This window comes from Typopeltis vanoorti, chromosome 8 (assembly GCF_054136105.1).
Source record: "Typopeltis vanoorti isolate ZY-2024b chromosome 8, IOZ_Tvanoo_1.0, whole genome shotgun sequence".
Classification (NCBI taxonomy): domain Eukaryota; kingdom Metazoa; phylum Arthropoda; class Arachnida; order Uropygi; family Thelyphonidae; genus Typopeltis; species Typopeltis vanoorti.
In genome coordinates, this window is record NC_143556.1 from 121,490,051 (window position 1) to 121,506,047 (window position 15,997).

The window sequence follows — 15,997 nt, forward strand, 5'->3', positions numbered from 1 at the left end:
AACATTATGGTCATAACTTTACCAGCCGATTTTACAGTTTTTGCTTTCTTGGGGGTAGGCAAAGACAGGTGCTTCCATTCACTGCTTTGTTGTTTCATTGTAGGGTCATAGGGATACAACCAAGCTTCATCTGCTGTAATGATGCGTTTTAAGAAGTTGTCGCCTTCTTGTTCCAGTCTTTCTTTCCATTCTGTGCACACATCCACTCGATGCTGCATTTGCTCCAGTGTCAAGAGTTTGGGAATCCATCGGCACAAACACGTTTCAGTCCCAAATGTTCAGCCATGATTGAGTGAACACTTCCCACAGAAATATTCAGGACAACATGCAGCCGGCATACTGTAATTCTGCGATCCTCCTTGATGATAATCACTGCTGTGTTGATCATTGTCTCTGTGATGGACGTTGAAGGTCTTCCCTCACATTCAAGATCTTCCACATTTTGCCTTCCTTCCTTAGAAGTTTTATGCCAGCGAAAAACACTTGCCCTCGACATTGCTTCATTGTGGAAAGCTTCACGTATCATGTTAAAAGTGTCTGATGCAGATTTTTGCAAACGCACACAAAATTTAATCGCATAACGCTGTTCCAATGACGCTTCCATTTCGACGACTGGTCGCGGCTCGTAGGTGTGCCAAAACAAGCTTGCGTTTAGTCACGTGACACTCTGGCACATCAGCCCGTATACACCATCTATCAACCTCTTTTGTTAATACAGACAGCAACATTTCTTTATTCCACAGAAATTAACACGTTCGCTGCCACGCTACTCAGTCATAGTTTGTTCCCGCACACCAAGCGCTTTTTGCATCTTCAAGGTCACTACGAGTAATCTCGTAGCCGGCTTATCAGACAGAATTTTGTTTCATATGCCAACTACGAGTAATCTCGTATCACTCCCATCTTCAAGGTCACTACGAGTAATCTTGTAGCCGACTTATCAGATCGAATTTTGTTTCATACGCCAACTACGAGTAATCTCGTATCACTTCCATCTATATATTACATGTGCTGATGCCAGTGTTTATTGCGTCTAGCTCAGTTTTTGGTTCTAGTCTCTAAGAATCTTCAATTTTGCCATGCCCAGTAAAAGAAAACTTACTGATATAGAATTAGAAGCTTATGCTAATATGAGCGATCATGAATTTCATGAAATATTTGGTTCCGATTCTGAAGATGATCCTACAGACGACTCTAGCGGTGACTCCGATGATGAAGAAACTTTTGAAGATGAAGTTAGCAACCAGCCAAATACATCAACATCAACTTATTGGGAAAATTCAGAACAAGAGCCCCCACAGTTTGACTTTGTTGAAACTGCAGGTTTTAAAATTGACACTGGAAATTTCAGTATCAAAAGGTTAGTTGAACTTTTCTTTTCTAAAGATTTTCTCACAATTTTAGTAGAACAAACCAATTTATATGCTTTACAAAATATTGAGGCAAGCCGAGTTTAAAATTGATTTACAAATTACGATGTTATACTACGGATTAACTCGTGCTTGGCATACGAGGTTGGTAATCGACATACGAGTATACTCGTAGTTGGCCTGTGAAGCTCATATACAGTATACTATATTTTAGTTGAAATTATTTCTCTTCTACCAAGCCCCCAGACATGCTCTCTGCTTTATTCAGAATCCAAGGGTCCAAATTAAGGTAATTATACAAAGGGATAACTCTTGTTTGGCATAGGAGGTCGGTAAATCGACATACGAGTATACTCGTAGTTGGCTTGTGAAGCTCATATACGAACTACGAGTATACTCGTAGTTGGCAGCGAACGTGTTAATATTGTAATGAGTGGTTTCGCAACAAAAAAATTAGTCTTATTACTTATTGAACAGCCCTCGTGTTATGTTTTACCCATACCACCTATTTAAGTGATCTTTCAAGCACTCTACGTTATCTTAATTAACTATTACCCTACCCAACTTTGCATATCAGCAAACAACTGAATATCTCCTTTCAAATGGCCAGCCTGGCTGGCCGAGTGGTTAGCGTATCCGCTCTCCAGCCAAAGCGCTACGGGTTCGAATCCCTGCCATGGGCATGGATGTTTGTAATTGTCTGTGAAAATCATAGTTGTGGTGGTCGGCAGTAGATGGCATTGGTGTAGTTGCAGTCAGTTGGTGGATTGAGTGGTGGAAATGGAGACATGTAGAGTAGTTGCCCTCCCTCGATGAGTCTTTGGACTCCCTGGAGGTGTCAAATAATAATAATAATAATAAAATATTTTGCATATCATTTATGTACAAAATAAACAGAAGTGATCTTAGCACAGAGCCCTGTAGCACACCATAAAGTTCCATGTAGTATCCTCTCAAATGCTTTTGCAAAGTATTATCACATTAAAATATCATATTCCTATCCATTCAGTCCTGAATTCTGTCTTTTACCAACTTCTCCAATACCTTAACCAATGCTACTGAAATACTGATTGTCCTATAATTTGCTACTTCTGTCCTGGAATCTCATTTATCCAGTGAAACTATTTTGCTCTTTTTCCACTCTGCTGGAACCTTCCCAGAACAAAGGTGGTGCCAGTTCTGTTGCAGATTCTTGTAATAAATGAGTCAATATGCCATTTAACCCTATGGCACTGCTCACATTAATGTTCTGTAATATCCTAAGCACCTCCATTTCTTCAACCACTAAATCTCCCATCAGTCAATGTCACATTTGTCATTGCAATATCACAACCAAGATGGTGCACACTTGCAAAATAATCACTTAATAATTCAACTATTTAATTTTTTTCTGTTACCACACTACCATCAGTACTTTTTAAAGTTGTCCTTCCATAGAAGGACAAACAACTTTAAAAATGTTGTTTGCTCAGAATACTCAAGGTCAATATGATATTAGCATGACTATGGGTCAGAGAGAGAGAGAGAGAGAGATTGAAAAGCTCATGTTAAAGGGTTAATGAAATGAAACAGCACCGAGAAAGGTCTTTCTTAAAAAATGTCTGGATATAGAAATATTACCAAACTGTGTGAAATTTAAAATCAAGTTAATATAAAAAAAAAGCCATCAGTATCTAAAAGCATGCCAGTTTTGCTCTGCTATTGAAACTGATCACAGCTACGAATGCAGCTATCAGCTCAATACAGTTGGAATTCTAAACTACTCTCAACACTGAACTCCATTTCAGAAGTCTCTGCTTAGAAAGAATTCTTAACAATAAAAATAAGCATATCAGCAGTCTTTTTGATTCTTAACCAGTGTGTCAAGTTCAACCTCATTATACAATAGTTATTTGTAACCAAAAAAACCTAACGAATCAGCTTTCAGCACTCTAAGTCTCAGCTATAATTTTTTCGTTGCTCCGAAACAATTACTGCCACTTTAATATTCAACTTTAATGTTTAAAGTTTGTAATGTTCAACATTGAATGTGTTATCCATAACTTAGCTCCTCAAATAGCTAACAATATTAGTCATGATGCTACCAGCATTCTTTCTAGATCTTTTGTTCCTGAAAGAAATCTATCATCCTGCCAACTCAGTGCCCTCAAGAAAATATGTCAAGATAACAGTATAGTTGACACCAGAGCTGAGAAAGGGAACATTATTTTACTTTAACAATAGTGAATATAATATAAAAATGGACGTCATTCTCAGAGACTGTTACACCCACAGACATTTAGATTATGATCCTACTAAATCTAAGATTAAAAAAATTAAAAAATAAGTGTCTACACTTTCAAAACTTGAGGTCTATTTCCTGGCCTCTGGACACTAGAGAAAAAAAAAAAAAACACTTTCAGTTCTCACCCTCCCAGACTATATATTTATATTAAAAATACACAAACCCAATTCTTTCCCCCTCCCCCACAAACCTATAGTTGATGATACTGATTCCGCATGCTATAAATTGGCAAAACAGCCAACAAGCTCTTTTATCACCCTAATTGTTTAAAATTCTACATTTTAAAACTTCTGTTGAGAATTTAACTTTAAATAATACAGGTATTTTGGTGAGCTTTGATATCACTTCATTGTTCACCAACATTACCTTAAATGATACATTATCACCTATAAAAAACAGTTTTCCTCTTGATATCACTGATCTTTTACCCTTGTATCCATTCTGGATATTTCTCTTGGAAGTGCATAATTTATAAAACAGAAAGAGGGATATCGCTGTGAGTTTTCCCATCTCATTTTTTATGGAATAATTGGAAAACCTGCTGTTGACTCAGCCCCTCTCAAACTTTCTATTTGGTTAGAATCCAATTTACTATGGAAAAAGAAACAGATTGAGACATTCAAATTACTGAGGGGTTTTTACAAAATTAATTCAGGGGAAATTTTTCAGAACAGGTCTGTGGTGGGAGAACTAGTGGCTATACATGGAAACTGAGCAAGGATGTTAGAACTAAGTTTTTTTCTTGGAGAGTGATGAATGAGTAGAATAAGCTGCCAGAGTCTGTTGTGGGTGCCATGACTGTGAATGAGTTCAAAGCAAAGTATGATAGATATTGTATGAATGCTGAATAGTTTCTTGAGGTGATGTTTAGGGCTTCCCTTGATGAGTCTAAGGACTCCTTGGAGTTGCCTGTAATAATAATAATAATAATAGTCTATCCTTTTTAGACAACTTGGTAACATGCTTACCTAATGGTAACCTATTCTTCACAGTATACAGAAAACCCACTCACACAGGCAGATACATTCACAAACTTTCCCATCACTCCCCCCCTTTCCTCTCAACAATATCATCATCAATTTCCTGATATGTGCCCAAGGGGTGTTTAGCTTACTATAACAGCACTATATGATTATTATTTTTATTATTATTATTCAGGCCTCCATGGAGTCAAGAGACTCTCTGCAGGAGCTCCTTCCCAGGAAACACAAAATATATCATACCACTCCTTGAACTGACTGTTCTTGCTCTCACCACTCTATTAGGCAATGCATTCCATGGTTCCCCCACCCTCAACACAAAGAAACCACTCCTCACCCTCTTGCTCACAGTTTCCTTTAGTACTTTCCAGGGATGTCCCTTACTATTGCTTCTTCCTGCTGCTCTACCAAATGAAAGAGCTCCCCAGTGTCTCAATAATTTTCCTCTAAATCAGTCTATCACTTGGGAGCATTCCAATATTGTCATATCTAACATTTTACTTCGGGGTGCATAATGATCAAAGCTGTATAACTGAAAGGAGACCTCCACATAGCCTTTAAAGGAATGCAGAGAACCGACCAGGACTTCTGAACTAATGTCCAATACTCACCTTCTCGTGGTGCAACCAATAAGAATGCAATTTGGGATTTAGCTGACCAAATTGTATTCTTATTGGTTAAACCAAAATAAAAAATGATGGTACAACGTGACAAAATTTCATTCCGGCTAGGGCGTTGCCCGGTTAAACAAGGCCCCTTTGTTTTTTCCAGGGAACCAGGGAGAACAGCGAAAAGTCAGCTACTGGAACACATCTGAAAAGATACCCCAACTCAACATCACCAGAGTTAAAGATTGGTAGTATCAACATAAGAAGCCTGAATGGCAAAGAAATGGAGCTAGTTGAGGAATTAGATGATAAGTACCAGATCGACATAATAGGGGTGACTGAAACAAAAAAGACAAAAACTGGTGAGATCTTTCTGAGCAAAAAATACAAAATGTTATATTCAGACAATGACAATCAAGGGAAAGAAGGAGTAGCCATAGTATTCAACACAAAATATGAGGCTAATCTTCTTGAATGGCAGTCAGTCTCAAGTAGAGTAATGTGGGCAAATATGAGAATGGGGAACTGGACAATGAGACTTATTTGTGCCTATGGTCCCACAGAAGGTTCTAGTAAGGTAGAAGTGGAGGAATTTTTTGAGGCTTTAGAAAAAGCAACTGACACAATGAAAAAGGAAAAGTTGGTTCTTGTTGGGGATCTAAATAGCAGAGTAGGAAATGATTGTGAGACATACAAAAATATTTTGGGAAAATTTGGAGAAAATAGCAAAGCTAATAATAATGGCAAATATCTGTTGGATTTCTGCTCAGGACATGGATTGGTTATTACTAACACCATGTTCCAACATAAAAATGTGCACAAATTCACATGGAGAGAAGAGGCAAGGAATAAGAAAAGTCTCATTGACTATGTTATTGTTGATAGTGATGTTTTCTCCCTGGTGCAGAACACCAGAGCATACAGAGGATTTGAAATTGGAAGTAATCACTATTTAGTCTTAAGCAAGATAAAATTGAATTTCATATTGAAAAGAATAACATGTAAGAAAGTTTTAAAGCGAATAGTTGAGCAGCTCTCAGATGTGAACTGTAGACTAAAATACACAAAAAGTATTATTGAAGAAAAAATTAAAGAGTTTGAGAACAGGAATAAAACCTTGGAGATTCAGTGGCAAGCCTTGAAGAAAGCCCTGATTGATTCAGCTAGAGTGGCATGTGGTGAAGTTGTCTGCAAGGATAGAAAAATTAGATCATCATGGTGGACACAGGAAGTTAAAGAGGAAGTGAAGGAAAAGAAGAAAGCATATCAAACGTTCCTGGCAAATAAGTCAGCTTATGTTCTTACAGAATACAGATACACATGCAAGAATGCTAAATAAAAGTCATGGGAGGACTTGGGCAAGAATATAGAAATAAATATCAAGAATGTTGGCAAAATATTCTGGAGGATGTTGAAGAAGCTTAGGAATGGAGGAAAGAGTGCTGTAAAAAGAGTTAGAGATGATAAAGGTGACATGAAAACGGGAGAAAAAGCTATCCTTGAAGTATGGAGTAATTACTTTGAAAAACTGCTAAATGAAACAAGCAGTGATGACAGCACAGTGATAAAAAACATTGACCAGCCATGCAGTCAGGAATACATATCCATACGTGAAGTAGAAACAGCCATCAAAGGCATGAAATGTGGAAAGGCAGCAGGAGTAGATGATATTTGACCAGAAATGCTGAAGTATGGTGGTATAAGAGTCTTACAGTGGCTGCACTGCATAGTTCATAAAGTCTGGACAGAGGGACGAATTCCCGATGATTGGAGTAGAGCTCTCATAGTACTCATATATAAAAAGGGAAATAAAACTGAATGTGAGAATTACAGAGGTATTTCCCTACTGAGTGTTCCTGGCAAGATCTATGCAAGTATACTTGAGAAACGGTTGAGAAGAATTGTGGAAGAAAAGCTTGGTGAAGAACAAGCTGGATTCAGGCCAAATAGAGGCTGTCAGGATCAGATCTTCACTTTACGACAAATAGTCGAGAAAGCATGGGAATATAACAAAGATCTGTATTTAAGTTTTGTCGATTTGGAAAAGGCATATGACAAGGTGCCAAGAGGGAAGCTATTCAATGCGCTACAGTGATATGGTGTCAATGGGGCATTATATCAAGCAATACTTGGTCTTTATTTGAGTTGTAAGTCAGCAGTTAGAATTGAAAGTAGTAATGTTAATGTTAAATCTGGTGTGAGACAAGGATGTACATTATCCCCTCTGTTATTCATTATCTATATGGATCACATTATGTAGTATTAAACATGATATCAAAATTGGAGATGTTAATGTTAGCTCTTTGCTTTATGCGGATGATGTTGTACATCTAAATAAATCTGCTACATGTCTGCAAGATTTTCTGACTAAAACGAATAACTGTTGTAATAGATATGTATGAAGGTCAGCAATAAAAAGACAAAGACAATGAAAATATGCGGAATCATTGAAAATGTTAACTGTGTTGTGAATGAAGAACCTGTGGAACAAGTAAAACATTTCAGCTATTTAGGCACGATTTTTACTGAAGATGGTAAATTAAATATAGAAATAGAGAACAGAATCATCAAAGCTGGTATGGTGGGAAGTCAATTGAATAAATTCATATGGAATAAGAGAGAAATTAGTCGGAACGCTAAATTAGCTGTATACAAGACACTGTTCAAACCAGTTTTAACTTTTGGATCTAAGAGCTGGGTCAGAAGTATATCGCTTAACGAAAGACTAGAGACTACAAATATGAGATTCCTGAGAAAGATATTATAGGTGTGAACAGGTGGCATCAATGGCAATATCATATTAAAAATGAGAATATTAGGAAAGAACTTGACATTAGCATCATCCAGGAATATGTTAGCAGAGCTAATCTCAGGTTGTATGGTCACTTAAACAGAATGAGCAAAAGAAAGATTAGCAAAACAAGTGTTCTCTGCCAGGTTGGCAGGAAAACGACCCAGAGGAGGACCAAGATATAGGTGGATTGATATGGTACAAAGTGCCTTATACGATAGAAATATAAGATCCGATAATAAATTTAGTTTAATCCTTTATCCAAGTGTGAGCAAACAAAGTTTGCGCCTGAAAGTATCTTCAGGACTGGGTTAAGGTGGTACACACCAGGGCAACTCGTTGCAAAGGTGGAGCAAGCTACCAACACTCCTATCCTAGTATCTCCTATAATGCAAAACACATCTCCTTGCGGATATGTCTATTGTTATGCATTAAGGGAAGGGCCACTACCCAGACCGGTTTCGACCTTTATTGAGGTCTCTTCAGTGGGAGCCAGGCCCAAGTCGAGATATCAGGCAGAAGCATTTGCAGGTCATCTCCACCTATAGGAATTGCCAATTGGTGTGCCACCCTTTTTTAATAAATTACTCTGGATTTAGAGAAAGATGTTGAAAGTTTATTTTCCACTTGGTTAGAGTATAATAAATTTAGTTTAATCCTTTATCCAAGTGTGAGCAAACAAAGTTTGCGCCTGAAAGTATCTTCAGGACTGGGTTAAGGTGGTACACACCAGGGCAACTCGTTGCAAAGGTGGAGCAAGCTACCAACACTCCTATCCTAGTATCTCCTATAATGCAAAACACATCTCCTTGCGGATATGTCTATTGTTATGCATTAAGGGAAGGGCCACTACCCAGACCGGTTTCGACCTTTATTGAGGTCTCTTCAGTGGGAGCCAGGCCCAAGTCGAGATATCAATTGACAATTGACAATTGACATTTATGTCTTTAAGGGTGAAGCAAGATGCTTTTCATATTCCCCGCTATCTGTCGTGGTTACAGTGAGGGTAAAATTTACGAGCAGTTTGCTCGCCCTGAATGGGCATGGAGATTATGCATCGTTATAGGAGGCTAATATAGTTTTTGGTCTTCTATATTTGAATATGTCCGTTGGCTCATATGCTGCAGCTTGTTGAATCAAATCATTGGGGTGTGTGGACGTCTTTAGAAAAAACTTGGAAGCTAAGGATTGTAGATAAGAGAGAATATATGGAATATTTGTGTCTCTATGGAGCTGGCTGTTTCTAACATACCACGGGGCGTTCAGAATCATTCTCAAGCACTTGTTCTGCACACGCTGAATCTTGATAATGTTAGCGTTAGAGGTGTGGCTCCAGGCTGGAGAGGCATAGGTGATTATGGGACGAATCGTCATCTGGTAAAGTTGCAATTTGATTCTGTTGCTGAGCTTGCTATTTCTATTAATTAGCGGGTAAATCTGAGCTATGGCTTTAGATGCTTTTGCACATGCAGACTTGATATGTTGGTTGAAAGATAGCTTTTTGTCGAGAATTACACCCAGGTAATTTGTTTCTGTCTGCCAGGGAATTTTAGTATTGAATAGTAACACATCTCCTGCAGGAGACATTGGCCTTTTTGAGAAAAGAACCGCTGAGCTTTTCAGGGGGTTGACTTCCAATCTCCACCTAGAGAACCAACCCTCCAGCTTTAGAATGTTTTCTTGAAGCTTTCTAGTAACGAAGTGGGGTCTGAGGGATCTGGTTAGTATTGCCGTATCGTCCGCATACAGCGCTAAAATGGAAGTCATCGGATTGTGAGGGATGTCTGACATGTATACAGAAAACAGCAATGGAGCCAGTAGAGATATCAGGCAGAAGCATTTGCAGGTCATCTCCACCTATAGGAATTGCCAATTGGTGTGCCACCCTTTTTTAATAAATTACTCTGGATTTAGAGAAAGATGTTGAAAGTTTATTTTCCACTTGGTTAGAGTATAATAAATTTAGTTTAATCCTTTATCCAAGTGTGAGCAAACAAAGTTTGCGCCTGAAAGTATCTTCAGGACTGGGTTAAGGTGGTACACACCAGGGCAACTCGTTGCAAAGGTGGAGCAAGCTACCAACACTCCTATCCTAGTATCTCCTATAATGCAAAACACATCTCCTTGCGGATATGTCTATTGTTATGCATTAAGGGAAGGGCCACTACCCAGACCGGTTTCGACCTTTATTGAGGTCTCTTCAGTGGGAGCCAGGCCCATCGAGATATCAGGCAGAAGCATTTGCAGGTCATCTCCACCTATAGGAATTGCCAATTGGTGTGCCACCCTTTTTTAATAAATTACTCTGGATTTAGAGAAAGATGTTGAAAGTTTATTTTCCACTTGGTTAGAGTATAATAAATTTAGTTTAATCCTTTATCCAAGTGTGAGCAAACAAAGTTTGCGCCTGAAAGTATCTTCAGGACTGGGTTAAGGTGGTACACACCAGGGCAACTCGTTGCAAAGGTGGAGCAAGCTACCAACACTCCTATCCTAGTATCTCCTATAATGCAAAACACATCTCCTTGCGGATATGTCTATTGTTATGCATTAAAATAAACTTTCAACATCTTTCTCTAAATCCAGAGTAATTTATTAAAAAAGGGTGGCACACCAATTGGCAATTCCTATAGGTGGAGATGACCTGCAAATGCTTCTGCCTGATATCTCGACTTGGGCCTGGCTCCCACTGAAGAGACCTCAATAAAGGTCGAAACCGGTCTGGGTAGTGGCCCTTCCCTTAATGCATAACAATAGACATATCCGCAAGGAGATGTATTTTGCATTATAGGAGATACTAGGATAGGAGTGTTGGTAGCTTGCTCCACCTTTGCAACGAGTTGCCCTGGTGTGTACCACCTTAACCCAGTCCTGAAGATACTTTCAGGCGCAAACTTTGTTTGCTCACACTTGGATAAAGGATTAAACTAAATTTATTATACTCTAACCAAGTGGAAAATAAACTTTCAACATCTTTCTCTAAATCCAGAGTAATTTATTAAAAAAGGGTGGCACACCAATTGGCAATTCCTATAGGTGGAGATGACCTGCAAATGCTTCTGCCTGATATCTCGACTTGGGCCTGGCTCCCACTGAAGAGACCTCAATAAAGGTCGAAACCGGTCTGGGTAGTGGCCCTTCCCTTAATGCATAACAATAGACATATCCGCAAGGAGATGTGTTTTGCATTATAGGAGATACTAGGATAGGAGTGTTGGTAGCTTGCTCCACCTTTGCAACGAGTTGCCCTGGTGTGTACCACCTTAACCCAGTCCTGAAGATACTTTCAGGCGCAAACTTTGTTTGCTCACACTTGGATAAAGGATTAAACTAAATTTATTATACTCTAACCAAGTGGAAAATAAACTTTCAACATCTTTCTCTAAATCCAGAGTAATTTATTAAAAAAGGGTGGCACACCAATTGGCAATTCCTATAGGTGGAGATGACCTGCAAATGCTTCTGCCTGATATCTCGACTTGGGCCTGGCTCCCACTGAAGAGACCTCAATAAAGGTCGAAACCGGTCTGGGTAGTGGCCCTTCCCTTAATGCATAACAATAGACATATCCGCAAGGAGATGTGTTTTGCATTATAGGAGATACTAGGATAGGAGTGTTGGTAGCTTGCTCCACCTTTGCAACGAGTTGCCCTGGTGTGTACCACCTTAACCCAGTCCTGAAGATACTTTCAGGCGCAAACTTTGTTTGCTCACACTTGGATAAAGGATTAAACTAAATTTATTATACTCTAACCAAGTGGAAAATAAACTTTCAAGATCCGATAATGTTGGAGTCTTGACAAATAACAGACTGATTTGGAGAGAAATTGTAGATAGCAAGTTAGTAATAATGTAATTTTTTTCATGTAGTATTATCATATCCTGTACACCCCTTCAGGGTACATGGCAGGAATTTGATGATGATGATGATGAACATTTTACTTCTAAGGTACATCTAATCAGATCAATCCATCTAGACCTAGGTCTTTCCTGCCATCTTGGCATCAAACACCTGTTTTGCTAATCTTTCTTCATCCCTTCTATTTAAGTTGGCATACTACCTTAGATTAACTCTTCAGACACATTCACACATTCTTGAATGCTGATAATGTCAAGTTGCTTTGTAATATCTTCATTTTTAATAGAGGTTGAATAAAGTTGACTATTTATTAGATCTTTGATATTAGCTTACAAATTATTACACAGATCAGTATGACAGCAATCTCACATAAACATTGAAAAGGATTTATTAGACTGTGTGGGTAGATGTGGTTTTCTTGAATATCTATCAGATAATAAAATACTAACAAAGTTCCAGAGATGATGACAATAAGATTTTATCAAGGAAGAGAAGTATGAGGGAGAATAGTTCTCAGTAGACAGGTAGGAGGAGTATAGCAAATTCGATTAAAACAAGTTGATGAAAGGAACAGTGCTCAGCAAAACTTCTATACTGCATTGGAACAGTACATGAGTCTAGTTTATACAGAGGACTAGAAATGACATAAATACTAATATTAATTATGATTATTAAAACTATTATTATTGAACTTTCCATGGAGTTGGCAGACTCCATAGGAGGTTCATTCAACTATCATCACATTTATTATACCAAATTTTAAAATCTTTAACACTGCTTGCATTAACAAAACACTCTGGTAATGCATTCCATTAACTGACAATTCTTCATGTAAAAAATCTACTCCTCACACCCCTCTTCACTGTTCTCTTACATAACTACATAACTTCCAGGGACGTCCTCTGGTTTTCCCTTGTTGCCTTCTACTCTTTTTATGATCCCATCTGGATTAATCTGATACAATCCTGTCACTAACTTAATGTCTCTATCATATTCACATTTCCTCAGCCTCTCTCCATAGCCAACATTCCAAAGTACTGATTTTGTCTTAATCACACATCTCTAAACCCACTCCAATGTTTCCACATCACATTGAAAACCAGGTGAGCAAATTTGAGAACAATAGGTCCAAGTGTGATATGACAACTTCTTTATACAGCGGCACAACCACTTCCTTATGCCTACATGTTAGAGTACTTTATATCATAGCAGCACTGTGATGTCTTTGCAACACTTGCAATATTTCCTCTAAATTTCAGTGTAATGTCAACCATTCCTAAATCTCAAATCTGATCCACTTTGTGCAGTACAGCACCATCAATATAGTACACAGCCTTATATTTTTGCACTCCAAAATGCAACATGCATTTATTAATATTAAAACTAGAACCCACTACTTCATCAAAGTCAAAAGTCTATTAAATCTTCCTGAAAACAATCAACATCTGCAGTGCTACTTACAGTTCTCAACAATTTCACATCATCAACAAACAACTGAAGATCCCCAGTCAGTATACATGATATTTCATTTACAAACAAGCTAAAGGGCCAGCCTGGCTGGCCGAGTGGTTAACATGTCCACTCTCCAGCCAAAGTCTGTGGGTTCGAATCCCGTCGTGGGCATGGATTTTTGTGATTGTCTTTGGAAATACTAGTGGTGGTGGTCGGCGGTAGATGGCGTTGGTGTAGTTGTGGTCAGTTGGTGGATTGAGTGGTGAAGACAGAGTTGTAGATCAGATACCCTCCCTTGATGAGTCTGGACTCTCTGGAGGTGTCTAATAATAATAATAATAATAAACATCAGGGCCTAAGAACAGAACCCTGGGGCACTCCACTGGTTTCCCTCCTTTTTTGAGATACTGCTCCATCATAATCAATTTGCTGTTGTTATTCAGAGAGCCAATCTCTGATCCATCACAATATACTATCTCTTCTCATCCTCTGCAGCTTGTACATTAAGTTATTATTTTTATTATTATGATTCAGGCCTCCATGGAGTCAAAAGACTCATCGTAGAAAAAGTCCTTCCTAGAAAACACAGTCTATCATACCACACTTTGCCCTCATTGACTGTTCGTGCTCTCACCACTTTATTAGGCAATGCATTCCACAGTTCAATCAACCGCCATGCAAAGAAATCAGAGAGCCAATTTCCGATCCATTCACAATATACTATCTCTTCTCATCCTCTGCATCTTGTACATCAAGTTATTATTATTATGATGATGATTCAGACCTTGATGGAGTCAAAAGACTCATTTTATGAGATCCTTCCTAGACAATTATTTATTACAAAGTCTATCACAAAGTCTGTCATACCACTCCTTGCCTTCGTTGACCATTCGTGCTCTCACCACTTTATCAGGCAATGCATTCCATGGTTCATCTGACCTCCCTGCAAAGAAACCACTCCTCACCCTCTTGCTCACATGTGGTAATCTATCAAATGCTTTTGCGAAGTTCAAAAATATCACTGTATATGATTCTCCCTTATCTAACACAGTTGTTACTTTATCATTAAATGCAAGTAAATTGCTAAAACAGGATCTGCCCTTTACACATCTATGCTGAGCATCATAAAGAATGCTATGTCCATCAACCCATTCCTGTATTCCATTTCTAACCAATCTGCCCAACACCTTAACCACAACCACAGTTATACAGACTGGTCTATAGTTGGAGACTTCTGCCCTAGAATCATGCTTGTGGAGTGATACTATTTTGGTTTCTTTCCACTCCTTATGAATCCTATCCACTGCAAGATTTTCATTAAGTAAGCAGGTTATGGGCATAGCTAACTGTTGTGCACATTCCTTAAGAATATATGGTAATATGTCATCCATTCTCAAAGCCTTATTAACATCTAACGTCTTGTCTACATCAACACCTAATATGCCTCTGATTCTGTCTCTTCCAATTCTCCTGATACTTTTCGCCTTTCTATATATTGCACCTCATCATTTACAGCAGTTTGAGATAAACTGATAAAGTGCTTGTTCAGTAATTCCTCTATATCCTTCGCAACATTATCATCGACCCAACATACTGGTGATGACTGACTACAGAGCTTCCTATAATCACTCACTTTATACTTCCGCATATATATCCGTTTTTGGCAGTAACTTTTTCTTACTGTTTTTCTTTCTGTTCCCAACATCACATCCTCCTTATACAACTAAGTTTCACTTATTCCAATTACCTTTGGGCATACCGACCCAATCAATCCACAAACTCAGCTCTCTTGTATAAACATAACAATTCCTCTGCTTTTGAAGCCATTCTACGAGCACCAACATTTTCTATTTTAGCTGGTAAAAGTCTTTCTGTGATTATCATATCTTTTCAACACACCCTCATGACTATTTTTTGACTCTTTCTTCATAATATTAACTCCCTTTCTCATTCTTATCAGCCAATCTCTTCTTTAGATTTTTAATATCTTCTTCTAGATGTTTCTTTTCCTTTTCATTTTCAGTTACTCTTGCTACCATTTCTAATTGCTGTAATCTATCAAGACACTTTTCACATAAGTTAATGCACTCCTTTTTTTCGTTTACCAAAACAGTCCAGAAATGCACATTTTTGGTGCATACATATTGCAATTTTTGCAGTGCATCCACTGCGAAAAATCCAAGCAGAACTTGGATCTTCAAATCCTTAATTCTTAATAAAATTTCCTATTCCTTATTAATTTATAGAATTGACTTGTTGTGTTTCTGAAATCTTTGTAATTTATTTAATATGTAGTAAATGATTTTTATTTTAAGGATAGCTAAACATTAAGAAGGATTTTTAATGCTTATTAAGTTCATATATTGATCCATCATCATTTAATTTGATATTTAATTATATATCTTAGGAATGGTGGCTATTCTACATCACCTCTAATTGGAAAATACTGTGGGCAACAATTTGTTTCTATTATTACTTCTCATAGTAATATACTCTGGATTCACTTCAGTTCTGATTCTTCACTTTCAGCCCATGGATTTCAGATTTTTTTTGATGGTACTTCTACAGGTGAGCTTGTAATTACATTTCAGTCAGTTTTTTTAATATAATTAATTATCCATAATTAACCTTCCTACGGGCTAGGACGTCTATA

At 37.9% G+C, this 15,997-nt stretch overlaps 1 protein-coding gene across 1 annotated transcript in view; it reads left to right on the top strand.

Annotated features, from left to right (window-relative positions):
- Cubn (Cubilin) overlaps window positions 1-15,997 on the top strand; it is a 2,223,842-nt gene that overhangs the window by 846,710 nt on the left and 1,361,135 nt on the right. Inside the window, exon 26 of the mRNA XM_090396294.1 lies at window positions 15,752-15,912. Coding sequence (XP_090252420.1) covers window positions 15,752-15,912 — 161 coding nt within the window. The remainder of the gene's footprint in view (window positions 1-15,751; window positions 15,913-15,997) is intronic.